The sequence below is a fragment of the Sylvia atricapilla genome, chromosome 10 (genome assembly GCF_009819655.1).
Source record: "Sylvia atricapilla isolate bSylAtr1 chromosome 10, bSylAtr1.pri, whole genome shotgun sequence".
Classification (NCBI taxonomy): Eukaryota; Metazoa; Chordata; class Aves; order Passeriformes; family Sylviidae; genus Sylvia; species Sylvia atricapilla.
The window spans coordinates 18,153,535-18,165,923 of NC_089149.1; the positions used below are offsets into that span (position 1 = coordinate 18,153,535).

The following is a 12,389-nucleotide window of genomic DNA, read 5'->3' on the forward strand; positions in this document are numbered from 1 at the left end:
TAAAAAAATTAATCCATCCTTAAAAGCAAAAAAAGGTTTTTCTGCAGCCTCTGCCAATTCCTGGTGTGCTCACCCTGCCCCAGGCAGCTGGGCATGGAGCTGCAGCACACTGGGATGGGATAGATACAGCTAAAGGCATGGGGAGCAGGGTCCTGTGTCCCCATGACCTCCCTTGCTGCCATTCACCCATGGGACAAAACCAACATCACCTTTATCACCCAAGAAAACCTCTCCTGGGTGCCCCAAAATGGTGCAGGGGCACTAGGCTGGACCATGGAGCAGGGAAAAGGCAGGCAAGGGCACAGCCAGAGACCAAAAATTCCCAGTTCCCAGCACAAGCAAAAATTTCACAGGGAAAACTTGACAATTCCCTTGTTTTAAGTGATAGCAAATTGTTCCACTCCTAATTGCAAAATGTTCGCAATTATTTAAAAAATCACTTTATAAATCACATTGTTTCCAATCTTCTGTGATGGAGAAGTAGAGGAAATCAATAATTTTCACCAGGGCTGCTCGGCAGGGGGGGAGGATAACAGGGGAACCAGCATGGAGCTGCTCACTCCTCAACATTCAAGGTCGGACGTGCTCCTCCCGCTGCTCCCTTCCCCAATCCATTCCTCCGCACAAAAGGCAGAAGGGAAGGACAAACACAGAAAGGAGACAGAGAAATCAAAGGCATGAAGGAGGTCAGGATAAACCCACGCAGAGCTTTGGCAAAGGCCGGGCAGAGCCCAGCACATTGGTCAGCAGGTGAGGAAGGATGGGGGCACCCGGCTGGAGACAGGATAGAGTAGAAAGAAAGCCAGGGATGCTTGGAAGCAAAGCTGCTTGATGAGCAGCCTTTGCATTGCAGGCAATACAGCCCAGCTTTGCTCTTGTTTGGTGGGGTTTCTTTTGACTTTTCCCCCTGCCAGATCAGACTTCCAGCTGCTGTGGCAGACAGGCCAGCAGTGGCAGATTGGAGGCTCCCAAACACGCCAGCACAGGAATTTGCCAGGAGGGGAAAACTGAAAGTAAGACAAGGCCGGGAAGCAGCAGGACTGCTCTCTCGCCCCTTCTTCCTGGGTTTATAAATACAACATAGAAATTCAGCAACAAAGCGAGATCACTCCCAGGCTTTTTCCTTCTCCGTGCACCCGAGATAGTGCCCAGCACTGGGAAGGTCAGAGAGAAAGCCAGCATGATTCCAGCAGACAGAAACACAGTGCCCAGTCCTCAAAGTCAAAAAGGGATGAAAGCCAAGAGACACAACTGCCAACATTCTAGTGAGGGGTTCCTTTGCCATCATCAGGTTTCAAACACCAGGAGAGAAAGGGTTTAACAATCTTCCTTGAGGAGAAAAAGCAAAATCCACCCAGCATGCTCATCCAAGGTTTCCCCCACCTCCCAGTGATCCCTGCTGCCACCTTCCCTCCCACCTCCTCTCCAGCACGATGATGCACTGCCCCTTGGCCACACAAGGTAGCCATAAAGCAGGGTAGAGCAAGACAAATGGATATAATATCAGCCCAAGGAGAGTGTGGGCTCTCTCACGCACCAAATGAATTATTCATTTGGGATTCAGGCAGAGCCTCCATCTCACACTGACCCGCCGCTCCCACGGGCACAGGGTGTCCAAGAGGATGGGCTGGGCAGTCCACTGGGCTTTGACATCCAGCTGAGCTGTGCCAGGGAGTCTGTGCCAAACCAGCCTGGGATGGGAACAAATAATGGGGCTGATTCACAAAGACAATTCCCCTCTCTCCCACACCCATCCTGGCACAGTGGTGGTAGCATCCCCCTTCCCTCTGACCCCAGAACATGAGGATAATCTCCTCAGGGCTCTGAGTACCCCCAACTAAGATGACGTAGTGCCTGAGTGTCCCTCGAGCCCTAAGTGCCGCTAAAAGCTGGGATTAATGAATCCCTGCGTGGTCCAAGCCCCACTGTCAGCACAAACCTGCTCCTGTCTAATGGCCCCATGATAGGCACAGCCTCCTTCCCAGGGGAGCGAGGGATGAGACAGAGCTGGGGGAGCTAAACAATCCAACCCTATCTTTTTCCCCACCACGCAGAAATTAAGTCTATTTTTTCAGCCTTTCAAATACTGAGGGATTTTCTTTTTTTGGTTTTTTTTCCTTGGCGACAATTCCCACAGGCTTGTTAAGTGTCTCATCGCAGGCTGATGAAGGCTTGGAGCAGATGTCAGGAGTGTGTGCTTACCAGGAGCCAGGGTGCAAATCCCAGCAGCTTCCCTGCCAGGCAAACCAGGCAGAGGAATACAACCCTTCCCAAAAAAACAAGGAATTTTATTTCTAAACTTTGCAATGTGCCACCTCCTGCTCACCAACCTTCATGAAGGGCAGCAGTGGGCTCAGGTCTTCCCTTGCCAGCTCCAAGGTCCATGGGGATCCAAGAAGGAGCTTGATAGTAAATGAACTACCACAGAGCCAGAGTCCAACCCAAGGTTAGATTTTTATTCAAACACAGGTAATTTTTCAAAATTCCTGATGTTAACCCTGGATCAAGCTTTTAGGAGGGGTTTTAGTAAACTTCAAGGGGATGGGGGGTATACTGGATTTGGGTTCCTCAGCAGCACTGAGCAGGGCCTTCAGACACACGGGTCTTGTACAATCCCAGCCTTTTCTCTTATCCTCCTGACATGGAACTGGAAAATACTCAACAGGAGTGGGAAAGGCCGTCAGAGCTCTCCTCCACAGACAGCATCTTAGCAGCACCTATGAAATCATCAAACAGCACATTCCTGTCATCACAGATGAGCCTGGTGCCATTTAACACCTGCCTGCCCTGTACCCACAGCGTACTCTGGTGCCTTTCAGGATCATACACGGTGCCAGTCAATCTATAAAAGCTATTTCTTCTCCTTGGAGCTGCCAGGATCCCTAATCTTCACCTCAAGGAGTCTGAATACAAAGCAGGCTCCCCATGCAGAGGCAAAACACTCACTAGGAGCTCAGCAGTTTCTCCTCGGGGATCAGTGCTGAGAAGTGGGAGCACAGCTGGAGACAGGCACCAGGGCACAGAAAACCCAGCAAATTCCCAATTTCCTGGGGTCTGCTTGGTGTAGCCTTGATGGCATGAACACTTCACAACCCTTGTGGAGTTTGCACAAGAAAAGGAATTAAGAAAAGCAATGGAGATGGGTCTAACACCCACCCTTGGCAGGTTTGCACCCATGCTTCTCATCCTGCTGTTGCCAATCCTCTGCCCTTCCCCAAGCACTGAGGTGCATCGTGGTCCTCCCAGGGGTCAGGAGCACTCGATACCCCACCTTCCTCCAGCCAGCAGAAAGGTCAACACAACCAAAACCCACGTTTTTACATTGTCACTGTTTTCCTCCATTTCTGGCAGTGATATTACTTCCCAATTCCAGTGTTTAGCTAAAATTAGTATTTGTTTTCCCATGATGAGGAATGTCATTTTGCCATATAACCACGTGTGCTTTCTGCGTGTTGGTTCAATAGCAGAGGAACGTCTCGCCAGAAACGCTCGGTTTGCAGACAGCCCTGCCTCCCACTGAGGCTCCTCACAGGAATCTCCTGGTGGGAACAAAACCACAGAGCTCAGCCACAAAACTCACAGGAATCCCCCAGCCATGCTGTTTGAGAAAGGAATCTGGGGGCTTCCTGGTTGCTGGAACTCTGGCACAGGAAGGTGTCACCAACCCCACCTTGGACAGGCAGGAATGAGGCTTAGCATGGTAAAACCCTACACTGGCTCAAACCTTCAGGTTTAGAGCAAACCATCAAACAAGCTTCTCCACAGCCTGAATCCCAGCTTTGCAATTTTCACATATCCAGAGTTACAGGTGGAGAAGAAACACCTCATGGGACTCCCCAGGGAGCATCACAGCCAAGCCTGGTGGTATACACATTCCCTCCCTGCACCAAGAGATCCAAGTTGGACCTCCTCCCATCACAACCCACCAAACCAGCCCTTAAGCACTTTGACCTTCTCCTTCTTCCCAACCCTTCCTTGTCCTGGTGGTGTTGACCTTCTAGAAGCTATTTGGAACTGAAAAAGGGTGAGCAAAAAGCCCTCTCCTCTCCTCCTTCCAAGCAGTGTGCAAAACCAGTACCTTAATTTGGTAGAGGAGAAGGAAAGGGCGGCCAATAGAACAAAAAAAACAACGCTCCAATGGTATTTGGGAAATATTCACCACAAGGGCAAAAGCAGATGAAAAGCAATGAGGACTGTTTCCATATTTATAACCTCACACTGCAGGACTCCAGCAGGCAGCAGCATGCTGGCAGCATGGCCAGGGAGCCCAAAAACCAGCAGAACAATTCCAATTAGCACCGAGAATCAGAGCAGCCCCACGGCAGCCAGGCCCAGTGGCAGCTGCCTGGCTCTGCCAGGGAAATAACGAGGCAGATGAAAGAGCCCATCCAGCAAGTGCAGAACTTTGAAGGCACCACATCACAGAGGTGACTTCCAGCAGGGTGGCAGCAGCCCCAGCACCACCACCTGCACCCTCACCACACTGCTCACTGGGTCTGAGAGACCACAGGCTGACCACTGCTCCCAAATTCCTGCCTGCTCCCTGGAGCAAAACCACATCAGGGGAAGTATCGCACAAAACAGTTTGTTTGGGGGCAAACATTTTTGCCCTAGAACAGACACAAAGGGCTTGCTGCCCAAAGGCAGCCCTACCTTTGCAGGCCACGTTGTTCTCGGGCTCGTAGCCAGCCTTGCAGGTGCAGCGGCCGATGGGCACCATCCACTCGCCGTCGCCGTTGCAGTACAGCTTGATGGGCACATCCACCTCCTCGGCATTGGGAATGCAGGTGCCACGCGCCGTCACCAGAGACGTGCTCTCCGCACCCGTCATCGTCTCCGGGAAGATGGCAAAGTTCTGCACCACGCTGGGGCACTTCTTGAAGAAGACCCTGACAGACAGCAGAGACATGCAAGCCCCGTAGTCCTGGAAAGCCAGGTAAAAACCGTTGCGGGTCAGGGGCCCGAAGCTTCTCACTTCCGTGTTCACCTTCATCAGCCGGCCCCCAAAGTCCACCTGGGAGAAGCTCTCGTCAGCAGCGATGGTGTCCACTTTGAGGTAGGGTGCCTCCGTCCAGAAGGCAGACTTCTTGGTGGCAATGACAGAGTCTGTCTCGTAGTAGTAGAGGTTGAAGGTCTCCTTGCAGGAGCCGGGGACGTTGGGGAGGCTGCTGCAGTCCCGCACAGTGAAGCGCATCTCGGTGTAGATGCGGTGAGCCCCGCGCCGGTTGATGAAGGTGGTGAGGAGCCAGTTGTTCTGGTTGGGCTCGAAGACGTTGCACACCTGGTATGTACGGATGGTGTTGAGGTTCTCGTCGTAGCCACTGACTTCTTCCCACTGCAGAAAGGAGGAGGGAGAAGTGGTGAGAAGGAGAAAGAGGGACCGGCGATGGCCACTCACCCTCCACAGGGCAGGGCTGGGAGGACAATCCCAAAGCTCCAAAGGAGACAAGGAATGTGGCTATGGGCACACAATGTGCTGTATACATGCAGGAACACCAACCGGCCATGACCAGAAGAAATCCTCACCCTCTTACTCCTCCATGCCTCTCCCCATTGCTCCCAACTGATGTTAAAATGTCTTGTCCACGTGGGCAACTGCCTTATCTGCCCTAAGAGGATGTAAAATGGGAAGAAAGATGGCCTAGGCACCCGGAGGCAAGAGGGAAGGCAGCAAATGAGGCTACAGCTTCATTAAAGCCCAAGCCTGTATGTGGGCTGGAGAGCAAGCCTGACCCCAAGCTCCCGGCACAACGGGATCATTTCCCCCGGCAAAGAAAACCAACTAAATAAAACATTACTGCTGTGGAGAGAGGGAATATAGATTCGCAATTCAATTTATAGAAGGCATTAGTATAATCCAGGCTACAATTTCAATTAAGGGACAGCAGCAAACTGTGAATAGTCTATGATGGCATTAGAGTCCTACAGACAGATTTACAGCCTCATAATCCATTCATTTTAACTAATCCATGTTTACAGTCTCCTCATAACAGCATTATTCATATGGCAATCTTTAAGCAGCTCGCTCCGTATCAGGGATAATTTCCAGGAGCGATCTGCAGCAGCGTTCACGCCTGTGTTTACACAGGGCACAACAGGTGATGCCACCCTGCCCTGTCACACGGAGTCCTGATAAGCCGATGCACCACAACCCGCCCCGAAACCTCACAGATTTTTACCCTCTTCCCTTTTTCATTGAACAACCACATTTCTCAACTCATCCCCAAGCTTCCCTCCTGCGAACCATGGCCTTGATGTAACAAAACACAGGTTTTCATTTTGTTTTCAAAGCAGAGTCCTCCTCACACTGCTAACAAGTGCAGCAGAACATTCATTCCCAGGCCCACCTACTTAGCTCTGCTACATTTAAGCCAAGATCAGAACTCAAGGTTGCACATTGTTGTTAAGCCATGGTTACTAAACCAGCAGTAAAGCCTCCGTCATCCAGCCCAGTGCTCTTCCTTCTCATCTCATGTCAGGAAAGTGCTGCAAAATCCCCTCTCTCCCCTGTGCACAAGACATGGGGATTCAGTGCCCCTTCATTACCAGACACCTTTTCAGAGCAGGAGCTGTCCAACCCCCACCAACCAAGGGGATTGCCATTGTTTGCTGTTCCCACCTGGGCTTTGCATTACAGCTCTGCCTCCAATTAAGGTCAGACAACGAGCTCTCCTCCAGCATTAACACCAGCCCCATGGCTCTGCTGTCTTCACTGCAGGAATCCTCCCCTCCTCATCCTCAAAAACTTCAGAGCCTCAAAACTCAGAGCCAAAACCTGCCAACAAACACTGCTTCACTTCAAGGTTTTCTGCATTTAGGAACAACATGAAATGCCCTTGAAAAACCCTCATCAGAGTTTTCCAACGGCCAGGTCCTGGCACTGCCTTGTGCATCCCTTGGGTTGAGCACTCCTGGTACCAGGCATTGGGAGCAGCAGGTCTCTGTGGCTAGGAGGATCCACAGTGCCAGCAGCTGCTGCCACCACTGCTCTAACAGCAACAAATGCATCATTTTGACGAGATACTACTAAATAATTCACAGGGAGCTGGGGATTAAGTCAATGCTGTTCTCTGACTCCACTAAGATTTAAAACATGTCCATCAGGAAGAGCAGAAGGAGAGCCCACATCCTGCCACAGCCCATCCTGGGAGACCACAGCCCCTGCAGCCTGGCTGGCATCAGGCCCCACCGTGAACCATCAGCAGCCCCCAGCTGGGGGAATCTGTGAGCTGGAGTAAACAGCCCCTCTGGGAGCTCAGCATGCCAGAGGGAGATGCCACCACTCAAAGGGACCCAAAAGGGACCCAAAGCCTGCACAGAGCCCATGCCAATGGCAACCCAGGGTCAGGAGAGGTGACTCATCAACTCCCTGAGCCTCCAACCCCAACAGAAAAGAGAGCAGCCTCAGAGAATGAGCTGATGCCCAGCAGCCACCAGGAGCCTCTCATCCTGTCAGGAGTAGTGAGACCAGCAGGACTAGGACAGTGACCATCCCCTGTGCTGGGCACTGCTGGGGCACCTCCAATCCTGTGTCTAGTTCTGGGTTCCTCACAACGAGAAGGACATTGAGGAGCTGGAGCGTGTCCAGGGAAGGGAATGGAGCTGGGGAAGGGTTTGGAGCACCAGGAGCAGCTGAGGGAGCTGGGAAAGGGGCTCAGCCTGGAGAAAAGGAGACTCAGGGGGAACCTTCTGGCTCTGCATAACTCCCTGACAGGAGGAGGCAGCCTGGGGGAGGACAGGCTCTGCTCCCAGGGAACAACGGACAGGACATGGGGAAAGGGACACAAGATGTAGCAGAGGATGTTTAGATTGGATATTAGGGAAAATTCCTTCCCAGAAAGGGTTGTCCAGCTCTGTCCCAGCTGCCTAGGGCAGTGGTGGAGCCCCCATTGCTGGAGGGATGTAAAAGCTGTCCATACAGCTTTTGTGGCACTTGGGAGCATGGGTCAGTGGTGGCCTTGGCAGTGCCAAGTTAATGGTTGGAATTGATGGTGTGAGAGGGTTTTTCAAACCTAAAGAATTCTGAGATTCTAGGATTTCAGATAAAAGACTTGGCATTTTAAATACTTTGTGCAAGATTTAATACACACGCCTGTAAAGCAGAACCCTCTTCAGGAACTCTCAGAGGAGCGAGAATTGGATGGCTGCAGGGAGGCACAGAGGGATGCAGACAGAGGGATGCAGGGATGGAGCTGGGGAGAGGCTTTACTCTGCTGCTTTGCAGAGGGTGAGACCACCATGCCTTACAACACAAGCTCCCCGCCTGCCTCGCACAGGCTTTCAGTGACAGCAGCCACAGGCAGCTATTTATATCCTGTCTCCATCACCTGCACGTGCCCCTCCTGCATTTTTCTAGCAATTTATCTGGGCTCAGAATTTTTCCAAAGCAATTCAGTAGCAAAATACCCCAATTCAAGGGGCTCTGACGTGTCTGGAGTGGATTTCATGCCTGCTGCAGGTGTGGTCCAGCTTTGGTGATGGTGGGCAAAATCATTTCATTTGAAGACTTGGGCAAACCAGTGACACCTGATCAAAGATGCAGCCTGACATCCCTTCCCCTCTGGTGCCACATCCTGCAGCCCCCAGGGACAGGCCTTGCTGCTGCTCTCAGCCTGCCTGCCCCACTGTGGTGCCCATCCATCAGCTCACATCCCCTCCCACCCACAGCTCCATCTCTCACTTTTTCTGCCAGGAGAATGTGAGTCAGGTTATTTTATGCTTCCATTCCTCAAAGGCTCATATTATATAAAAAAGATGTTTTAAGTGCCTCAGGGTGTTTGGTTCCTCATTACTTCATAAAAGTGACATTAATAGCCAAGGAAGAGCACTGCTGAGTGCAATTATGGATGATGTTCCAGGTATGAAAGCTGTTTGGAGCCTGCTAATGTTTCCTAATTACAAGCCTTTTGGCACAGAGAGAGGAAAGGCACGAGCAGGGGGATGGAGAGCAGTGATGGGGCTGAACCCTTCACGAGGATGGAGGACAGGAAGGGAAGAGAGAGCATGGAGACGGAGACAAGCTCCATCTTCACCACAGCCCCAGGACTGGCTTGGGGAAGGATGCTCAGCCTGGCTCAGCCAGACAGCGATGCCCTGGCACCCCACACCAGCCCTATGGGGCTCTGCTGCTCCCACTGTGACTCCTCTGGCTTCCCACCAGCATTTTACCCCTATAAATAGTGGGGTAAAAAGCATGGATCCCCCTAGATCACACAAGGGTCAGCTGGACCAGTGGAACTTACCCCTGAAGGTGGGTTGGCAGTCCAGCCCAGCTCGGCCGTCGCCGTTCGCGTATCCATCAAAGTTTCTGAGGAAACAGAAGAAAAGGAAAGTAAACTAGTTATTCCCTAAGTTTTCATTACTTTATGGGCACACAGACGTGAGAAAACACTCAGTTGCTTTCCCAGAGCATACACCTGACCCTTGGAGAGCTCAGGAATCAACAGCAACTGCCCAAATGGACTCAAGGCAGTTTTGCTCTGGAGCAAACAGTGCGGGACAAGACTCTTTGCAAGGAGTCATGGCCCGAACCCAGCTCTGACCCTTCCCTGCTCAGGAAAGGAAATACTATCACCAATACAAAAAAAATTTAAAAAATTAAAAAGATGCTGCATTTCACAGAATCACATCATTCCCTACTTTTAGACGTAAAAAAAAGCAAAGCCAAAACATCAAAACACAACAAGAATAATAGCGAGAGCAACACCATAAAGAAACAGATGGGGAAAACCCTCCAGGTTTTATTTATTTGTTTGCAGCAAGCAGACATGCAGATTAATTGCCTCAATTCCTGCATCCCGACCAAACAGGAGGAGGAGATGTGCCGCTGGCAACTGGCAGAGCTGAGCATCCCCAATCCCTCCCCTTTCCTGCGTGGTCCCGGGTACTCACACCAGTGCCAGGGAAAGGGGTGCAACCAGAGAAATAAAGGTCAGGAAATAAAAATCAGCCTAGGAATCTGTGCTGCTGCCGGGCTGCTGCTTTTAATCGCTCCACGGCTGCTCCAGCAGTCACAAACGGGAAATATGACTCCGATTAATCTTCCAACCCCGCCCTTTGCCGGCCGCTCCAGGATGCGAAGCTGGAGAAGCGTGACCAGGAGCTCCCCGCCCTGGCACGAGTGATAAACACTCCCGAAACCCCTCCCATGGGTGAGCGTGTCCCCAGGCGTGGAGTGAGAAGAGGCTGGGAGCTGGCAAAGCTTCTGCACCCCAAACAGGTCCCGGGATGCTGCAGTGACTCTGCCTGGGATGTTGAAAGCCCACAGCCCCCTGCTTTGCACCGTGCCAGGCTGTTCCTGCTCACAGTGCCCTCGGAGACGAGACGTTTCACTCCTGCTCCACATGGGAAACAGAAAAGCACGGTGACCTTCATGCTGTCACGCGTCACTTCATAATTTTGGTCATTTTCCATTTGGCAGAAGGCAGCTAAAAATTAAGTCTCCAGGCTGCAATTCCTCTCCAGCCTTGAATCATGGAACCCAGGAGTGATTTGTGTTGGAAAGGGCCTTAAAGCTCATCCAATTCCACCCACTGCAGTGGGCAGGGACACCTTCCACTGTCCCAGGTTCTGCCAAGCCCCATCCAACCTGGCCTTGGACTTACAGGGATCAAGGGGCAGCCACAGCTTCTCTGGGAAGCTGTGCCAGGGTCTCATCACCCTCACAGGGAAGGATTTCTTCTCGACATCTCATCTAACCTTGCCCTCTGGCAGTGGGAAGCCATTCCCCCTTGTCCTGTCCCTTGTCAAAATGTGGCCAGGGGCTTGTGCTCCAGACCTCCAGCAAGTTTCTACCTTCACCACCCTTCATCTTCCCTCCATCTCCATGCCCTCCTTCCCTTCCAAACAGCCCAGACACTAACTAAACAGTCATCAATCCTTACAACAGCCCTTCAAATGAGCAGGAAGATGTGTGCAGGCTTAAATGGATGTGGAGGTGGAAGCAACAGACCATGCAAACGTCTCCCAGTGCCCCCCGTCAGTGGGCTGCATGGTCAGAGATGCTCTGAGAGCCCCTAAAACCCTTGGTGTTCTCCCCCAGAGCAAACAGGGCGTCCTTGTGCCATGTAGGAGAAACTGAGGCAGCAGAGAACAGGGAGACACAGGGACCATGGCCAGGCTGGGACCCAAGCTGGCTCATCCACCCTCTGTGATAAATAAGGACAGGCTCCATTTCAGGAAAGGCACTTCTTCCAAAGGTTTATTCAGAAAGGCTTTTCACTCCATCATCTCCCTTCCTGTTCCACACACTTACAGCTTCCTTCCCCAGGCCTTGACAGAGGAATGTACTTTTGATAAAGCACAGCTGCCCTGTGGGACAGCAGCACGCAAGGACCAGCTCTGCTCCAAGATGACATTCACCAGGGCCCCTCCCAAAGTCTCACCCCTTCCCATCTCTTGAGTTCCTTCCCAAAGGCTCCACATTCTGGAATGAAAGCAGGAAGGCACAGCAGCAATGCTGAAGAAGATCTCAAAATAACTGAGTAAACAGAGAAATTAATTAACAATAAATGAATAAATGGAAAGGAGCCACAGAGAAGCTTTCACTTGGGATGTTGCTGGAGTCCCTAGGTGATTCTGTGGCTGGGGAGGTCACATTCAAGAAGTTGCCACCACAGATGCAGAGCTTGTGATGTAACATGTAGAATATGTAAAATTTTCTTAAGAAAGGATGCTCATTAATGTTTGATCTTTGTAACTTTCAAGCCTGATCAACTAGAAAGGAGATTCCACCCGTGAAGCCGCAGCTCACAAGCTCTAAGGGATGTCCAGGTGTCAGAAAGAGAAATTCCTTTTGGATAGAATTGCCTTGTTAAGGTCTAGGGCTCCCCATGTTTCAATAATCTCAGTCCTAGTGGGAAGGTTGACAGCACTGGGGAAGAAGGATGAGTGTGATGTGCCACCCAGAGTGGGCACACAGAATGCAGAACTCAGAGGCCGCAGGACATTTGGCAGAACCCCCGAAATAAAGGAAGAAATTAATAAAGCCAAGCCAGCAGTTGTGCTGAAATCAGCTCTGATAGGTAACAGGCAATTCCAGCAGGGGCAGATCATGACCAATGACTCACAGGCCACTGACCCAAGAAACCACTGACCCAAAAGAAGAGAAAGACTGAGCATGTGGACTAATTAGCATGAGAAACAAGACAGTCATTAACCAACAGAAGATAGAATATTAATTAATAAAAAAATATTGTAGCAAATAAATGCTAATTATTTTGATTGCTAAAATGTATAAATAGAAAAAAACTTTGATGGTTGAGGTGCTTGAACACCACCAAGCACCCAGACTCGGGCAACTCTAAAATAAATAATCAATGTCTCTCTCAAGAGTGTAATTATTGGCTTGCTGCATACTGGATCTCATTTTTGTGAACAACACTTGTTTC

General features: G+C 51.0%; 1 protein-coding gene across 1 annotated transcript in view; it reads right to left on the reverse strand.

Moving 5' to 3' along the window:
* Positions 1 to 12,389, reverse strand: part of EPHB1 (EPH receptor B1) — a 77,823-nt gene that overhangs the window by 43,389 nt on the left and 22,045 nt on the right. The window contains exons 2-3 of the mRNA XM_066326164.1: positions 9,243 to 9,307; positions 4,654 to 5,335 (exon numbers count right to left, since the gene is read on the reverse strand). Coding sequence (XP_066182261.1) covers positions 4,654 to 5,335; positions 9,243 to 9,307 — 747 coding nt within the window. The remainder of the gene's footprint in view (positions 1 to 4,653; positions 5,336 to 9,242; positions 9,308 to 12,389) is intronic.